Here is a 17008-nt window from a genome sequence, read left to right on the forward strand (position 1 = left end):
GACTATTTGCAATAATCAGAAATTAACATTGAATCACTGAACACTAACTGATTCATATTGTGTGTACTATATATAATAAATACATTTTACTTCACTTACAATATCATCACTTCTACATTCCAAATTAGCTCTGTTCTTTACACATGATTCTACCTCTTTTTTATTCCCCTTTCTTGCAGCTGTAAGAAGTTTCTGTAAGCAAAACAAAGTTTTAACATTTTCCTCTAGAACATACAAATGTATCATAAACAAAATAATTGAATATAATAAGCTACATGTTTACAGTTTCAATACCTTATATCAAATCCAGTAATTACCAAAACGGAGTAAAATTGTTGTCTATAGTTTTTTTTAGAAAAGACTTTATAGATAACTGTAGTATGCATCAGTTTTTGCTGGGGTTTGTATTGCTCGATCTTTAGTTTTTTTAGTAATACTTTGAAGAGTGTTGTTTGAATTGTTTTTGTTTTCATTTTTTCCCATGGCGTTGTCACTTTCTCTTCAACTTATATTGTAAAAGAGTTGTTAATATCCTTTGATATCTTACATCTCTTTTTTTGTTCCCTGGAATTTTGTATATTGAAATTCTTCTCACTGTAATGATATTGATTTTTTCCTATTCTCCTTCTTACAAAACTACACACCTGTATCTTTCTGTACAGTTTATTGACAACATAGGTCACATGACATAGGTCACATGACACTGACTGACTATGAGAATACTACATGCCTGTATCTTTCTGTACAGTTTATTGACAACATAGGTCACATGACACTGACTGACTATGAGAATACTACACGCCTGTATCTTTCTGTACAGTTTATTGACAACATAGGTCTGACTATGAGAATACTACATGCCTGTATCTTTTTGTACAGTGTATTCACAATATAGGTCATATGACTTTTTAGAAGAAAAACTTACCTCATCCCAACTTGCCATTATATCCTGTAAAAGAAAGAGAAAACATTGTATCAAATTTGTACTCAGTTGTTATTTGATGAGGAATAATGAAACTGTAATTATGATGTCATATTTAGATTGTCCCAATATGTTTAATTATTGAAATTGATCAAATCTGTATTTTCTCTAAACTATGATTAACATCCAAATTTGTGTTATGTAACATACCACCATAAAAAAAATTGTATTATATAATTTTAGAACAAAATCACTCTTATTTTAAATAGATGCTGTACTTTTAGACTTTGCCTACATTTTAGTGTCACGTTAAAACAATCAAGAGCCATAACTCCTGAGTAGTATAACATTTAATAAGTGAAAATTGGCACTATCATAATTGAATGCAAGTTATTACACAGAAATGTCATAATTAGTTATTTTTCAATCAATTAAGGACAATAGCCCTTAATCAGAAAAAGTCTTTGTAGCAACCATTTTGTCTAAATTAGTTCTGTCACTTTTGGTTTCTGGTGGAGAGTTGTCTCATTCGCAATCATACCGCATCTCAGTATTTTTATATTGTTAAAACATCTTCAGTTTCAGCATTTATTAAATCATAAAAAAAAACTTAAAGTAAAGTATTAAAGCCCCTGTCTTAAGCTAATTATCAATTTTATTAAATACCCAAAGTGAAATCTGTTGGTCCAAGTTCTGCAACTGTCAATAAAGGATTACATGTGGGCCTTCGTTAAACTCTAATTTCAACTTCTATATGTTATGTTAAGTCTGTCTTCATGGCCTTTATGCCACTTTATATTACATACCCTTCTGCCAACAGTCAATTAACATGATAAGAAACTGCAAATAAAGTTTTATAAAAAATGTTAAATAAATACACAGATGAAAACCTGTAAACAAAAGTGCACATTCTGTGTTTGTCTGCTTTACTGATAATCATTGAATGTTGACATGTGTTGAAAGTGTAAAGTGTAACTAAGAAACATTCAATTAAAGTTTGCAGGTATTTGGCCCAGTAGTTTCAGAGGAGAAGATTTTTAAATGTTAGCAAACTTGATGAACAAATTGTTTAAAATTGTCTTTAAAGAGCAATAACTCCTTAAGGGGTCAATTGACAAATTTGGTCATATAAACTTTTTGTAGATCTATCTTAATTTGCTGAACATTATTGCTGTTATCAAGCAGAATGAGCAGATTTTTGTCAAAGTTAACGATGACGGACGACGACGACGCCATACGCAAAGTGATGAGAAAAGCTCTCCTGACCCAAAGAGCTAACAAGGCAAAATTTCCTTAAAATTACCAATTCAGGGACAGCAACCTAACAACAAAGGGTTGTCAGATCCATCTGAAAATTTTAGGGCAGATAGATCTTGACCTGATAAACAATTAAACCCCATCAGATTTTCTCTTAATGCTTTGGTTTTTGAGTTATAAGCCAAAAACTACATTTTACCCCTATGTTCTATTTTTAACCGTGGCGGCCATCTTAGTTTGATGGCCGGGTCACTGGACACATTTTTCAAACTAAATACCCAAAAGATGATTGTGGCCAAGTTTTGATTAATTTGGCCCAGTAGTTTCAGAGGAGAAGATTTTTGAAAAGATTACTTAGATTTACGAAAAACGATTAAAAATTTACTATAAAGGGCAATAACTCCTAAACATGCTAAAGGGGTCAACTGACCATTTCAGTCATGCTGACTTATTTGTAAATCTTACTTTGCTGGACATTATTGCTGTTTACAGTTTATCTCTATCTATAATAATATTCAAGATAATAACCAATTAAAAACAACAAAATTTCCTTCAAATTAACAATTAAGGGGCAGCAACCCAACAATGAGTTGTCAGATTCATTTAAAAATTTCAAGGCAGATAGATCTTGACCTGATAAACAATTTAACCCCATCAGATTTTCTCTTAATGCTTTGGTTTTTGAGTTATAAGCCAAAAACTACATTTTACCCCTATGTTCTATTTTTAACCGTGGCGGCCATCTTAGTTTGATGGCCAGGTCACTGGACACATTTTTTAAACTAAATACCCAAAAGATGATTGAGGCCAAGTTTTGATTAATTTGGCCCAGTAGTTTCAGAGGAGAAGATTTTTGAAAAGATTACTAAGATTTACGAAAAACGATTAAAAATTTACTATAAAGGGCAATAACTCCTAAAGGGGTCAACTGACCATTTCAGTCATGCTGACTTATTTGTAAATCTTACTTTGCTGGACATTATTGCTGTTTACAGTTTATCTCTATCTATAATAATATTCAAGATAATAACCAATTAAAAACAACAAAATTTCCTTCAAATTAACAATTAAGGGGCAGCAACCCAACAATGAGTTGTCAGATTCATTTGAAAATTTCAGGGCAAATAGATCTTGACCTGATAAACAATTTTATCCCGTGTCAGATTTGCTCTAAATGCTTTGGTTTTTGAGTTATAAGCCAAAAACTGCATGTTACCCCTATGTTCTATTTTTAGCCATGACGGCCATCTTGGTTGGTTGGCCGGGTCACCGGACACGTTTTTTTAACTAGATACCCCTCTGATGATTGTGGCCAAGTTTGGTTTAATTTGGCCCAGTAGTTTCAGAGGAGAAGATTTTTCTAAAAGATTACTAAGATTTACGAAAAATGGTTAAAAATTGACTATAAAGGGCAATAACTCCTAAAGTGGTCAACTGACCATTTTGGTCATGTAGACTTATTTATTTGTAGATCTTACTTTGCTGAACATTATTGCTGTTTACAGTTTATCTCTATTAGTCTAGTCAATTTAGTGAACAACCTGCAACTAATTGCAACACAAGGTTTTTCTCTGAAAAACAAGTCTGTTACTATCTATGAACAACATACTAAAACTATACAAAAATATATTTTGCGGAAAGTGGTTTAATTCACGAAAATATTTGGTAGAAAAAGTAAGGTAATATGAGTTACTTCCCCTTATTTGCCAAAATTGAAAAAAAATTATTTATCCATAAAATGTTCTTTATTTTTTAAAACAGTTCAATTAATACAATACAATGCATAATTCTGTCAATTCAAAAGAATAATATTACAAGTGAATCACTTTCCTGTCTCAAAGTTTGTATAATTAAATAAATATATAGACCGAGATTGTGTTCCACTATTTTACAATTCGAAGATATAATTCTCCACAATAGTAATGGTATGTAACCTATAACAGAAGACTTTTCTGAGTTAGATTAACCAACATAGTCACAATCTTACTAGGTTTTTGAAAGAAATCTACCCCTGTGTTTAAGTTAATTTTAGTAGGGGGAGGTGTTCTCGAAACATTTTTTGGCCATTAAAAAATGATTTTTTTTTGCAAGACTAATTTTTTGAAATTCAAAGTTTTTAATTTATTTTTTTACCACAACTTTTACATGTTTTAAAAGAAAACGTTTTTTTTTTTCTTCTTGAACAAACATGTTAAGATTTAGAATCAAACTATGTTTTTCAGAAAAAAAAAGAATGATGAGTGTTAAATGATTGTATGTTAGAATGAAAATTCCAGGCTCCTGAAGCAAATTATTAACTACTCATGTAATAAGCAACGATCTCAGTACTTACACACCATATACAAAAAGCTTTGGATGTAACACTAAACCCACAAGGGTGGACGTTCCATACCAGGAAAGTCGCCTCCCAAAACATCAATATAATATATGATAATAATACTGAACCCACTTTTCACTGATTTCTAATCGGATGTGTACAGATTTATATTTTAGTCGCCGCCAAGAGTATTTATTCATCAACTGTAATTAGCTTTGAACTAGCTGTTGGAACTCAGTTTCATTTTGTTAATTTGTTTAGTATATACTCTGTGCTGACCTTTTTAAGTTGAGCCCTTTTAAACTGAGTTTTACAATTTGCACTTATGTTGTTTGCTATTTCACAACTGTTCCTTATTATGAGAGGGCTGAGTGTATGCTCGCACACATGGTTAACCCTGCACACTATGAATATGATTATCACAAGTAAGTGGTCCTTGAGTACATGGTGGTTATTGTTTGCTGTCTGTTATATTTAGTTTTCCATTCATTGTCTTAACAGTTTTATATTTTAATGATGAGCTATTTTAGTTGTTAACATCCACACCCTCAACATTGTTATCTCTTGTGGACATTTTTGTTATTGCTAATCATACAACATCTTATGTTTTTAGAATAGGAAGGTTTTACAATAAATCATGGTTTCAAACATACTACCAAGAGATCACTGATAAAGTTTAGTGGACCTTAAAAGCTAAACATTTATATTCTTTAGGCTTTGGTGTATGTCAATTAAATATTTTTTTAGTTTCGTTCAAATGAGTAATATAGTATAATTATGAATATAGAGAGATTTGAGGTTTTTTAAAGTCAATAAGAAAGCAACCTTAAACAACTAACAGGACTATCTCTGGCCATAAGTTGCCCACATTTTTACAGTTTTTATGCTAAAGCTGATTTCTTTTTATTAAATTAATTCAATGAGATATCTTAAAGAAGGAACTTGGTAATGATTTTCTTTATATACATATATATCTTTGACCATAATATTTCATACAGCAGACAACCCATTTTAGTTCCTTGTCATTGTCCTTTGATTAATGTTTCAGACCACCACATACAGGTTTACAGGGTACACACAAAAGGCGCTGCAGGGGTGGATTCAGCCATTTTAAAAAAGGAGGGTTTCCAATCCAGGCCAAAAAGAGGGGGGGTTTCCAACTATATGTCCCTATTTAAATGCATTGATCAGCTAAAAAAAGGGAGGTTCCAACCCCGGAACCCCCTGGATCTACCAATGCACTGTTACTATTAACACTTCAGGAAATGATCCCATCAATTCATTCAACAGTCGGCCGTTATCTCATTTTCAACATCTAAAATTTGACAACTTTGGTACAATTGCTATTTAAATTTAAGCTCTTGAGGTATAATTATTATTATATTGACAAAGCTTCTCTTGAAATTGCCTTAAACAATTTCTACATTTCATGCTAATTCAGTGAACTAGTGTATGTTCCAAAAAATTAAAAAGCATACATATCTGAAATTAAACCTGGATATTGATAGAGCTTGCTAAGTAAAATTGGTCTGTGTTTAACTGTGACTTTATGCAATTCAAATGGTGAAAAAGTAGCTGATGGAAAAAAAAACACAAAAAAGGACTACAATCAATGACGATGCAATGACACTAGAAAAATAACTCTTCTAGCAATTAACATGACAAAATCAAAGGCAGTAACAAAACTGATTCACAGTTATTTTTTAACACAATCTAATTTTTGGTTTAATATAGCTACATATGTATATATAATTACTATAAATACATAACAGTTACATAAGGATAGCAATTTCAAACTTCCATAAAATGCATTTCTTAAAAACTGAGTTTTACTGTGTGTTTATCTATTCTACATTGTCTAGAGAAACTATGAGAGAGTAAATTCTCAAACAACATGTTTTTCTCCCAGCCACATTATTACACTGATCCCAAGTCAGGAACCCCTAGCCTTAGTTTGTCTTGCATTTATGGTTTTTGTTGTAAGTTGATAATTTTGGTTCATGTGTATGTATTGGAGTTTCAAGACTGGTTTCCATTTCGCTGAACTAATGTACACAATAATTAAGGGGGTCAGCTGAAGCCCACCATCGTGTGCCGAAATTACTTGCTATGTCGAAGACCGATAACAGGGGACTTGTTTTCTCTTGACACATTTCCTGTTTCCATTCTCGACTTTACGTTTTTAAAAATTAAACTGGAAGTAACCAAAACTTTATTTTTTAGCTCACCTGGCCCGAAGGGCCAAGTGAGCTTTTCTCATCACTTGGCGTCCGTCGTCCGTCATCGTCCGTCGTCCGTCGTCCGTCGTCGTCGTCGTCGTCCGTCGTCGTTAACTTTTACAAAAATCTTCTCCTCTGAAACTACTGGGCCAAATCAAACCAAACTTGGCCACAATCATCATTGGGGTATCTAGTTTAAAAAATGTGTGGCGTGACCCGGTCAACCAACCAAGATGGCCGCCACGGCTAAAAATAGAACATAGGGGTAAAATGCAGTTTTTGGCTTATAACTCAAAAACCAAAGCATTTAGAGCAAATCTGACATGGGGTAAAAATGTTTATCAGGTCAAGATCTATCTGCCCTGAAATTTTCAGATGAATCGGTCAATCGGTTGTTGGGTTGCTGCCCCTGAATTGGTAATTTTGAAGAAATTTTGCTGTTTTTGGTTATTATCTTGAATATTATTATAGTTAGAGATAAACTGTAAACAGCAATAATGTTCAGCAAAGTAAGATCTACAAATAAGTCAACATGACCAAAATGGTCAGTTGACCCGTTTAGGAGTTGTTGCCCTTTATAGTCAATTTTTAACCATTTTTCATTAATTAAAGTAATCTTTTACAAAAATCTTCTCCTCGGAAACTACTTGGCCAAATTAATCCAAACTTGGCCACAATCATCTTTGGGGTATCTAGTTTAAAAAATGTGTGGCGTGACCTGGTCAACCAACCAAGATGGCCGCCATGGCTAAAAATAGAACAAAGGGGTAAAATGCAGTTTTTGGCTTATAACTCAAAAACCAAAGCATTTTGAGGAAATCTGACATGGGATAAAAATGTTTATCAGGTCAAGATCTATCTGCCCTAAAATTTTCAGATGAATCGGTCAATCGGTTGTTGGGTTGCTGCCCCTGAATTGGTAATTTGGAGGAAATTTTGCTGTTTTTGGTTATTATCTTGAATATTATTATAGATAGAGATAAACTGTAAACAGCAATAATGTTCAGCAAAGTAAGATCTACAAATAAGTCAACATGACCAAAATGGTCAGTTGACCCGTTTAGGAGTTATTGCCCTTTATAGTCAATTTTTAACCATTTTTCGTAAATTAAAGTAATCTTTTACAAAAATCTTCTCCTCTGAAACTACTTGGCCAAATTAATCCAAACTTGGCCACAATCATCTTTGGGGTATCTAGTTTAAAAAATGTGTGGCGTGACCTGGTCAACCAACCAAGATGGCCGCCACCGCTAAAAATAGAACATAGGGGTAAAATGCAGTTTTTGGCTTATAACTCAAAAACCTAAGCATTTTGAGGAAATCTGACGGGGGATAAAATGTTTATCAGGTCAAGAACTATCTGCCCTGAAATTTTCAGATGAATCGGTCAATCGGTTGTTGGGTTGCTGCCCCTGAATTGGTAATTTTGAAGAAATTTTGCTGTTTTTGGTTATTATCTTGAATATTATTATAGTTAGAGATAAACTGTAAACAGCAATAATGTTCAGCAAAGTAAGATCTACAAATAAGTCAACATGACCTAAATGGTCAATTGACCCCTTAAGGAGTTATTGCCCTTTATAGTCAATTTTTAACAATTTTCATTAATTTGGTAAATTTATGTAAATTTTTACCAAATATATTTCTCTGTTACTAATGGGCAAAGTTCATGATAGATATAATTGTAAGAAGCAAAATCGTTCAGTAAAGTAAGAACTTCAAACACATCACCATCACCAAAATACAATTTTGTCATGAATCCATTTGTGTCCTTTGTTTAATATGCACATAGACCAAGGTGAGCGACACAGGCTCTTTAGAGCCTCTAGTTTTATTTGTTATGCCCCTCACTTAGGGGTACTATGTCTTTCAGTCTGAGCGTCCGTTCATTCATTCGTCCGTCTGCCCTGCTTCTATTAAAGTTTTTGGTCAATAAAGTCTGTCTATAAAGATCCTATGTTAAAAGTTTTGACCATGAATAACCATGAATAACCGAGCTTTTTATTTCCATTTTCACAATTTTACTGTACACATCATATTTTACACAAGAATTACATTTTTTAATACTAATTTCTATGGGACTTCTAACGATAAACATCAGAAAGTATTTACTATTTATATCCCAATTCAAAAGTTTAAACCACCAATAACCAAGATTTTTTTTCAATTTCAGTTATTGGATTTTCTGTCTCAAAACATATATTTAACTAAATTACCCAAATATTGATACTGATAACTAAAGGAGTTCACAAAATAAACATAAAATAGTATGTTCTTTTTTCTTTATAGATCAATTTCAAAAATATTAACCATTAACAATGGAGATTTTCTGCGTTTCCAGTTTTCGATGTTTTTTCACTAAAAATCACTCATTTCACCTCAAAATTACTTCAATATGAATAATAATAGCTAATGGACTACTTTATAGTCTATTGAGATAAGGTTTCCTGTCTTCCACAAGCTTTAGGTCTAAAAATGCAACAATAAATAATAATTTTTCTTCTTTTCCAGTTTTCAGCATTTTTTCTCTAAAAACCCCATATTTCACCCAAAATAACCTTTTCCGCAAATCATATCGATGTATAGTTTTAGTATGTTGTTAGTACAAGTCTATATTATAGTTTTCACTAAAAAAAGCTTGTGTTGCAATTAGTTGGAGGTTGAGCGATTTTAGAGCTAGATTGACTAGGCTATATCTATAATAATATTCAAGATAATAACCAAAAACAGCAAAATTTCCTTAAAATTACCATTTCAGGGGCAGCAACAGGGATGATTCCAGGTGTTTTTAAATGGGTCCCTTGAACATCAAATTGGGAATTTTTATTCTAATTGGGAATTTTTTAAGCATAAAATCTAAGACGAAATAACATTATTTTCCTGTAAAAATGGAAAATGTATATTATTAAGTTTAACCTACAGTACACTGATGTTCATGTAAGTTGTAACATTTTAAATAATTCTGGATGGGCTACTGTTATTACATGAATATCATTGAACATGATAGTCTACCATCTTAGCTATAGTTACCTAGGCCTATTACAAAAACATATATTTTAGCTAACATAAACCACTGAAAAAAATCATTCATTGGGTATTTTTTCAACAGCAGGTCATCTCTATAAATTTACCTGGATTCAAATGGATTTAAAATTGAACTGGTCAATTGTCGAATTCAGAAAAGCAATTACAAAAGTTCATATACTTAATTGATAAGATATTTAAAGCATTGAACCAGTATTCTTTAAAATTATTTGGATCATCTTCAAAACTTTTGAAATAGTTCCATAATGATGACATCGTATTCATGAATGGTCTATCATCAACATTATTTCCTCAAAAAACGCTCAAACTTTTGTCTTTTGAGGAAATAATTTCTTTTACAAAACAAGTTTTCATCATATTATATTACCGACTCTGCTGGGCGATCTGCTTTTACGAGATCGGCGCCCATTAAACTTGATCCATCAATGTTATATAAAAATTTTAATTTGCTCTCTGCCGAGGTCTGCTTTGACACCCATTTTTATCAACCTGTTGGGTGATCTGCTTTTACAAGATCGAATACTCCCATAACATATTAATTAATTGAATTCGGCTGCTAAAATTGTTTGCCACATCGTTGATAATAAAATGCGATTGTAAACAGCATTTTTATCCGGATTTTAAAACATTTTGACAACAAACTATGAAAAATTATAGTTGCCTTAATCAGTGACAGATTATTTTCCTGAATTGGGAATTCATTTTCATGTACATTTTTTTGGGGCCGCTGGCCGATTTAAGGGCCGCAGAGCGGCCCTAAACTATATAGTGGAATCATCCCTGAATACTATGTTGTTTTAAACCCCAATCATGTGATAAGAATACTACGTTGTTTTAAACCCCAATCATGTGATAAGAATACTACGTTGTTTTAAACCCCAATCATGTGATAAGAATACTATGTTGTTTTAAACCCCAATCATGTGATAAGAATACTATGTTGTTTTAAACCCCAATCATGTGATAAGAATCATGAGAATACTACGTTGATTTATACTCCAATCATGTGATAAGAATACTATGTTGCTTTTACCCAAATCATGTGATAAGAATACTACCATTTCCATTTCTCATTGCCCATTTCCATTCTCAATTTTACGTTGTTTTATACCCCAATCATGTGATAAGAATACTACTTTGTTTTATACCCCTATGTTCTATTTTTAACCATGGCGGCCATCTTGGTTGGACACACTTTTTAAACTAGATACCCCAACATGCCCAATGATGATTTGGATTAATTCGTCTCAGTATTTTCAGAGGAGAAGATTTTTGTAAAATGATTACTAAGATTTACGAAAAATGGTTAAAAATTGACTATAAAGGGCAACAACTCCTAAACGGGTCAACTGACCATTTCGGTCATGTTGACTTACTTGTAAATTTTACTTTGCTGAACATTATTGCTGTTTACACTTTATCTCTATCTATAATAAGGCCTAAATTAAAATATTGTTTGTTTGCCCTTTTCCGACCCTATGTTTTGAAACAGGGTAGGTAGGTAGGTAAAATATTTTATGTTTCTTTCCCAATAAATAACTTAGCTCGGTACATTTTGGTCATGGGTAGGCAGGTTGGTATAATATTTTATTTTATAGATACAAAATCTGCATGATTTATATCCGGGCAGATACATGAATACATTGAACATTACTAGTAGAAAAGTCCCTAGAGTGTTTAAATTTTCGTGTGTGCCTGTGTTTTCAATAAAAATGCTACATCCTTGAAACTCAATTGACTTTGTCACGTATTTTACATCGCATTTATAAATGATCTGTATGGAAAAAAACTTGGCGTTTTACTGCCAAATATTCTCCCCTTTACAGACTTTTGGTTCAGATATAAATCAGAATATATCAATGCTGGTCGAAGGCATCGTTAACATAATCATCCTTCAGACTTGGGGTAATTGTAATTGTAATCGTTAATCAGCTGTAATTGATTACAATTTTTCAAGTAATCACTGTAATCATTAATCAGCCAAAAATCTGATTACATGTCATGTAATTTAATTTAATCAATTACTTTTCAAAATACCCTGTAATCCTGATTACTTTTTGATTACATTCTGATTACAATGAAAAAAATCTAAAATTGTGTTTTTGGTCATTAAATGAACCTCTTTGTTATTCATATTTGATAAATATTTAACATGCTAAAATGGTTTGGTTAACTTTCAGCATGTCTTCTTCAGTAAAAAAATAAACTGTTACAGTATTGAAAAGTCATCATTAGCCTGAGCAGAGACATATAATACAATTATATACCTTTTGTCTTAGTAAAAGATATTGTACATTCATGTATATTCATCATTTAATGATCTTCATATTTATATTTGATAATAACTGTTATATATTCAAGTAATACTTTTCTTTAACACTAAATTATAATCTTTTGTTAATTTTTGTGATTTTTGTCAACTTTGAATTGACAGGTAGGAGACTAATTAAGGTTTGTTTTTATTGCAACTACCAATTGCGTATAGCTGTAGGGAAATATATATGATTAAAGATAAATCAGACATGAAAATTTATCTAAATAGCACAAACTATATTAAAAGTTGGACAGATATGTTGTTTAAATTTTTTTTTAAATGTATTTGGACTGGACATGTAAAATGCAATGATTTTTAGTACTTATATATTGTTTAAAATTTGATTAAACATTTCTATTAAAATTTAACATAGTTTTAACTGGTAACTTTATTTCATCCATATTTTAACTTCCATAAACTGCACCTTGGAATACATATAAAGTATGAAAGAGTTCAGAAGACAAACAAAAAACTCTTTATAAATCTTTATTTAATTTAATTCAAAATAATTCAGAGATCATTGGTGATAAAGTGTAATGTATAATAACCAGTGACACAATGTTCATGTATGTATATGTAGGGAAATTTGGTGTTTATTAGATAGATGAAGTTTGAAGTTATCATTTTATAATGTATCAAATAAAATACTTTCTCAAAAATGCTATAGATATATCATGTATATTGAACGTTTATTCATTCACATCATTCAAAATGTTTTGTTTTTAAATTCATTGTAATCAGATGTAATCATGATTACTTTGCCAATGTAATCATTAATTTAATCAGATACTTTCAGAAATGATGTAATCATTAATTTAATTTAATCGTACAAATGACAAAGTAATTGTAATTTAATCAATTACATTGCAAGTAATCAGACCCATCTCTGTCATCCTTATCTATGGATGATGCACCAAACGCCATCCCTACATAGGATACAAAGTCTGTTTACAAAATATTTTGTACACACGTTGATAATTTAGTATTGGACGAATTTTTTTTTAATGAACCCTGCTCTTCAAGTATAAAGATACAGAGTAACGTTCATTAAATCATGATTTCAAAGCTTTCAACATTGATTTCAACCAAATGCTTTGAAACTCCAAATGCAAGTGTTCATTTATGTCAAACGCTCACGTGATACCAAACGGACTAGACCTTATACAGGAAAGATAAAACCCGAGAATTCCGGTAAAAAAGTTTTGAGCGGGAAATACAAATATAAGAATTTTGGTAGGAACAAAAAATAAAATAAAATAAAATCTTGTTTGTAAACACAAATAAAAGATTTTCAGGCGGAACGAATTTATAGGGTCGGTCGGTTAAGGGCAAACAAACTATATTTTAATTTAAGCCTAATATTCAAAATAATAACCAAAAACAGTAAAATTTCCTTAAAATTACCAATTTAGGGGCAGCAACCAAACAACTAGTTGTCCAATTCATCTTGACCTGATAAACAATTTTACCCCATGTCAGATTTGCTCTAAATGCTTTGATTTTTGAGTTATTTATAAGCTTGCCAAAAACTCTATTTTACCCCTATGTTCTATTTCTAGCCATGGCGGCCATCTTGATTGGTTGGCCGGGTCACCGGACAACTTTTTTAAACTAGATACCCCAATGATGATTGTGGTCAAGTTTGATTTAATTTGGCCCAGTAGTTTCAGAGGAGAAGATTTTTGTAAACGACGGACGACGACGGAAGCGGGACTCAAAGTGATTGGAAAAGCTCACTTGGCCCTTGGGGCCAGGTGAGCTAAAAAAGGTAGGACTTTGTAACTACGTAAAAATTTCTAACCAGCAATGAAATTTCTTGTCAAAATTGGGTGTCAAAGTTCCCCCCAAAATTTGCTCTCAGACTCCAGACGTAAAAAATGGCTTCAGCGTTATGACGTCGTAGAAAGGCGTCCCAGAAAAAAAATGAAATAGCCTAGCCAGAAGACATAGGGGTCTCATTAGGGGGTTCCGATCCTGGATCCCACATTGTTTTGTCAGATTCCCGTATGCCGCTTACACTATGTACGTAAGCAATTCTTATTTTGTTGTCATTTCCTGGGTCCCGCTAGACGTCATTTCCCATTTTCACAACACAATAATTTGACTTTCAGGTGTCAGGCTTACAAAAAATAGGCAATCCCACGTCATGCTTAGACCCCAATGAGACCCACGTCATACTTATTTGGACTAGGTATGAACCTGAAATTTGAGCATGAATTGACAGCAAAATACGGTTTTGAAGAGGAGAGGTGAAAAAAGTAGTTGGGTACCTTCTCCTAAATATACGTTGATAGTGGTTCTTCCCATGGATAGAAAAAAAAGTGTTCAGACAAGCTTTTTATAAAAAAACTACTTGTTTACAAAAATGTGGACAAACATCAGCGCCGCCTGGTGTCTAAAAACTATTCAATTGTTCAATGCACGTTTTGTACTGACTTTTAACTTTCAAATTTGGTTTCACAAATACTTTTACCTTGAAGAAAATAAAATTACTCAGTTAAATGTTCAATTGAAAATGTCTTCTCAGTCATTGTTCAGAACATTAATACAAAGAAGGAGAGATATGGAAACCCGGAAATATGTCAAACTGTGTTCAAACTGTAAAATATTTTTAAAATCACCTAAAATAAATGTGTCATTTATTCACCTGAGTCAGATATAACAGAAATATTAAAAACTTACCCTTTAAAGCCATTGAAATGACGTCTTCTTGGTGAAAAAGAATTGTTTGCAGCCTGTCGATAGCAGTTTAAATTCCGAGAAGAGCAGGAAGTTTTTGTCAAAACGAGACACTGAATAACGGTATTAGGACAAGTCGGACCAAGAAAACTCGGACCAGCTTTAAAGAAACTCGGATAAGATTGACAGACAAATCGGACCAGTTTGAAACACCGATTGGGCCGATTTAAAGGTGATTCTTAACCTTTTCTAAAACAACTAGAAGCAATGGGAAACACTGATTGGGTCCATTTTGAGAAGGCTAAACGGCTTCTGAGTGGTTGATTCAGGGGGGAGGGGGTTGCTAAACGGCGGAAACGGAAAACTGAACTGAATAAAGAACTATGAAAATCAATAGATCTTGTCTTGCTGGTAATTTTTGCTATTTAAAGTTTCTCTATTTATCATTAGGGCACTCTATTTCAATATAACAGGCGAACATGCGAGTGAGAAAATTCGTCATAGAAGGTCGATAACTCCCATTTATAAGAAGTCATGAGAATGAAAACGGGGAATTTGGCAAAGAGGCAACAGCCCGACCAAAGAGCAGACAACATCCGAAGGCCACCGATGGGTCTTTAATGCAGCGAGAAAATCCTGCACCCGGAGGTGGTATCAGCTGGCCCCTAAATAAAATTGTGTACTAGTTCAGTGAAAATGGGCGTCACACTAAACTCCAAAACATACAAATGAGATAAAAATAAAAAAAAAAACACACAAAGGACTAACAAAGGCCAGAGGTTTCTGACTTGGGACAGGCGCAAAATGCAGCGGCGTTAAACATGTTTTGTGGGGTCCCAACCTCCCCTATACCTCTAGCCAATGTAGAATAAACTACATATGAAGCAATACACACAGTAAAACTCATTTTAAAAGAAGTCCGAGTCCGATGTCAGATTAAACATGTTTTTCACATCAGGTTTTCGTTATTCATAGCGTTTTTTAAAAGACAGCACTTGCATGTTATCCCTATGTTTTAATTTTAGCTATGTCGGCTAACTTGGCTGACAGGCAGGGTTATCCAATACAGTTTTTAAACTAGATACACCAATGGTAATTGTTGCAAAGTTTAACCGAGACTATCAGGCGACTCCCTAAAAGACGCGGCAATAACATTTGGCCCAGTAGTTTCAGAGACTGCGAAGTTTTGTAAAAGTTAACAAAGCAAAATCGGACGACGAACGCCAAGTGACGAGAAAACGGCTCACTTAGCATAAAAAAATGGATCGAAAAACAAATATGTAACGCATAAACAAGCGACAACCACTGAATTACTGCAGGCTGCCTGTCTTTTGTACATAAATAAGGCCGTTAGTTTTCTCGTTTGAATTGTCACAATTGTCATTTCGGGACCTTTTATAGCTGACTATGTGGTATGGGTTTTGCTCATTGTTGAAGGCCGTACGCAAGCCGGCAAAGAGTCGTGGTAAATTGAACAACCTCAAACAGGTCCAACATGCCGTTGATTCTTGGGGATCTCAAGGAACTGTTCTAGGTCAGGTCTTATTTAGTAATGCTATCAGTGATATCTTGGAAAATCGGGTCAGGTGTTATTTAGTAAATGGTATCAGTGATATCTTGGAAAATCGTGTGTATGGCCAGTAGAAACATCCAAACGATCAGATGCGTAGCGTGAAATAAAGTATTATTTCCGTCATAAAAATAGAACAGAACAGAATGAGTTTTCAGTTTTCTTGATATAGCACCAAAATCATTAAAGACTACCAATATAAATAAAAGTTCTTTTCAAATTCCAATATTCCTTTTGTTTGAATGTATATGAATACATGTCTATGTTAACAGGCGTTACATGTGAAGCTGGATCTATTTACCCTTCCGGAGCAGCTGAGATCATCCAAAGTTTTTGGTGGGGTTCATGTTGCTCAGCCTTTAGTTTATATGTTGCATTTTGTATACAATTAATTGTTTGTCTGTTTGTCTTTTGGTCTTTTTGACTTTTTTCTTTTTTAGTCATGGCTTTGACGGTTTGTTTTCCACTTCTGAGCTTGAATAACCCTTTGGTATTTTTCGCCTATCTTTGTATGTTTTCTACTATAGTAAAACAGCATACCGAATAAGGGACACTATTTACAATTGTAATATTATGAAACAAAAGTCACGGCTGTTTGAGAGGAACTGAATTTTCAGAGTAGAATTAAGAAGCATGATATTTAAAGCAGCGTGGACAATTTGATTTTGAAAACCTTAGGACAACT

General features: G+C 32.9%; 2 protein-coding genes across 3 annotated transcripts in view; both read right to left on the minus strand.

The window, feature by feature from the left end:
- LOC139483476 (RUN domain-containing protein 1-like) overlaps positions 1 to 17008 on the minus strand; it is a 393318-nt gene that overhangs the window by 341009 nt on the left and 35301 nt on the right. The window lies entirely within an intron of this gene.
- The window catches only part of LOC139482710 (uncharacterized), a 384200-nt gene that overhangs the window by 76833 nt on the left and 290359 nt on the right, over positions 1 to 17008 (minus strand). Inside the window, exons 1-4 of one of the 2 annotated variants that reach the window (XM_071266776.1) lie at positions 14757 to 14872; positions 1589 to 1762; positions 926 to 949; positions 100 to 192 (exon numbers count right to left, since the gene is read on the minus strand). In XM_071266776.1, coding sequence (XP_071122877.1) covers positions 100 to 192; positions 926 to 943 — 111 coding nt within the window. In that variant the 5' untranslated portion in view covers positions 944 to 949; positions 1589 to 1762; positions 14757 to 14872. Of the gene's footprint in view, positions 1 to 99; positions 193 to 925; positions 950 to 1588; positions 1763 to 14756; positions 14873 to 17008 lie in introns of those variants that run through there. The other variant, XM_071266777.1, reaches the window with a different exon arrangement.

This window comes from Mytilus edulis, chromosome 7, assembly GCF_963676685.1.
Source record: "Mytilus edulis chromosome 7, xbMytEdul2.2, whole genome shotgun sequence".
NCBI lineage: Eukaryota > Metazoa > Mollusca > Bivalvia > Mytilida > Mytilidae > Mytilus > Mytilus edulis.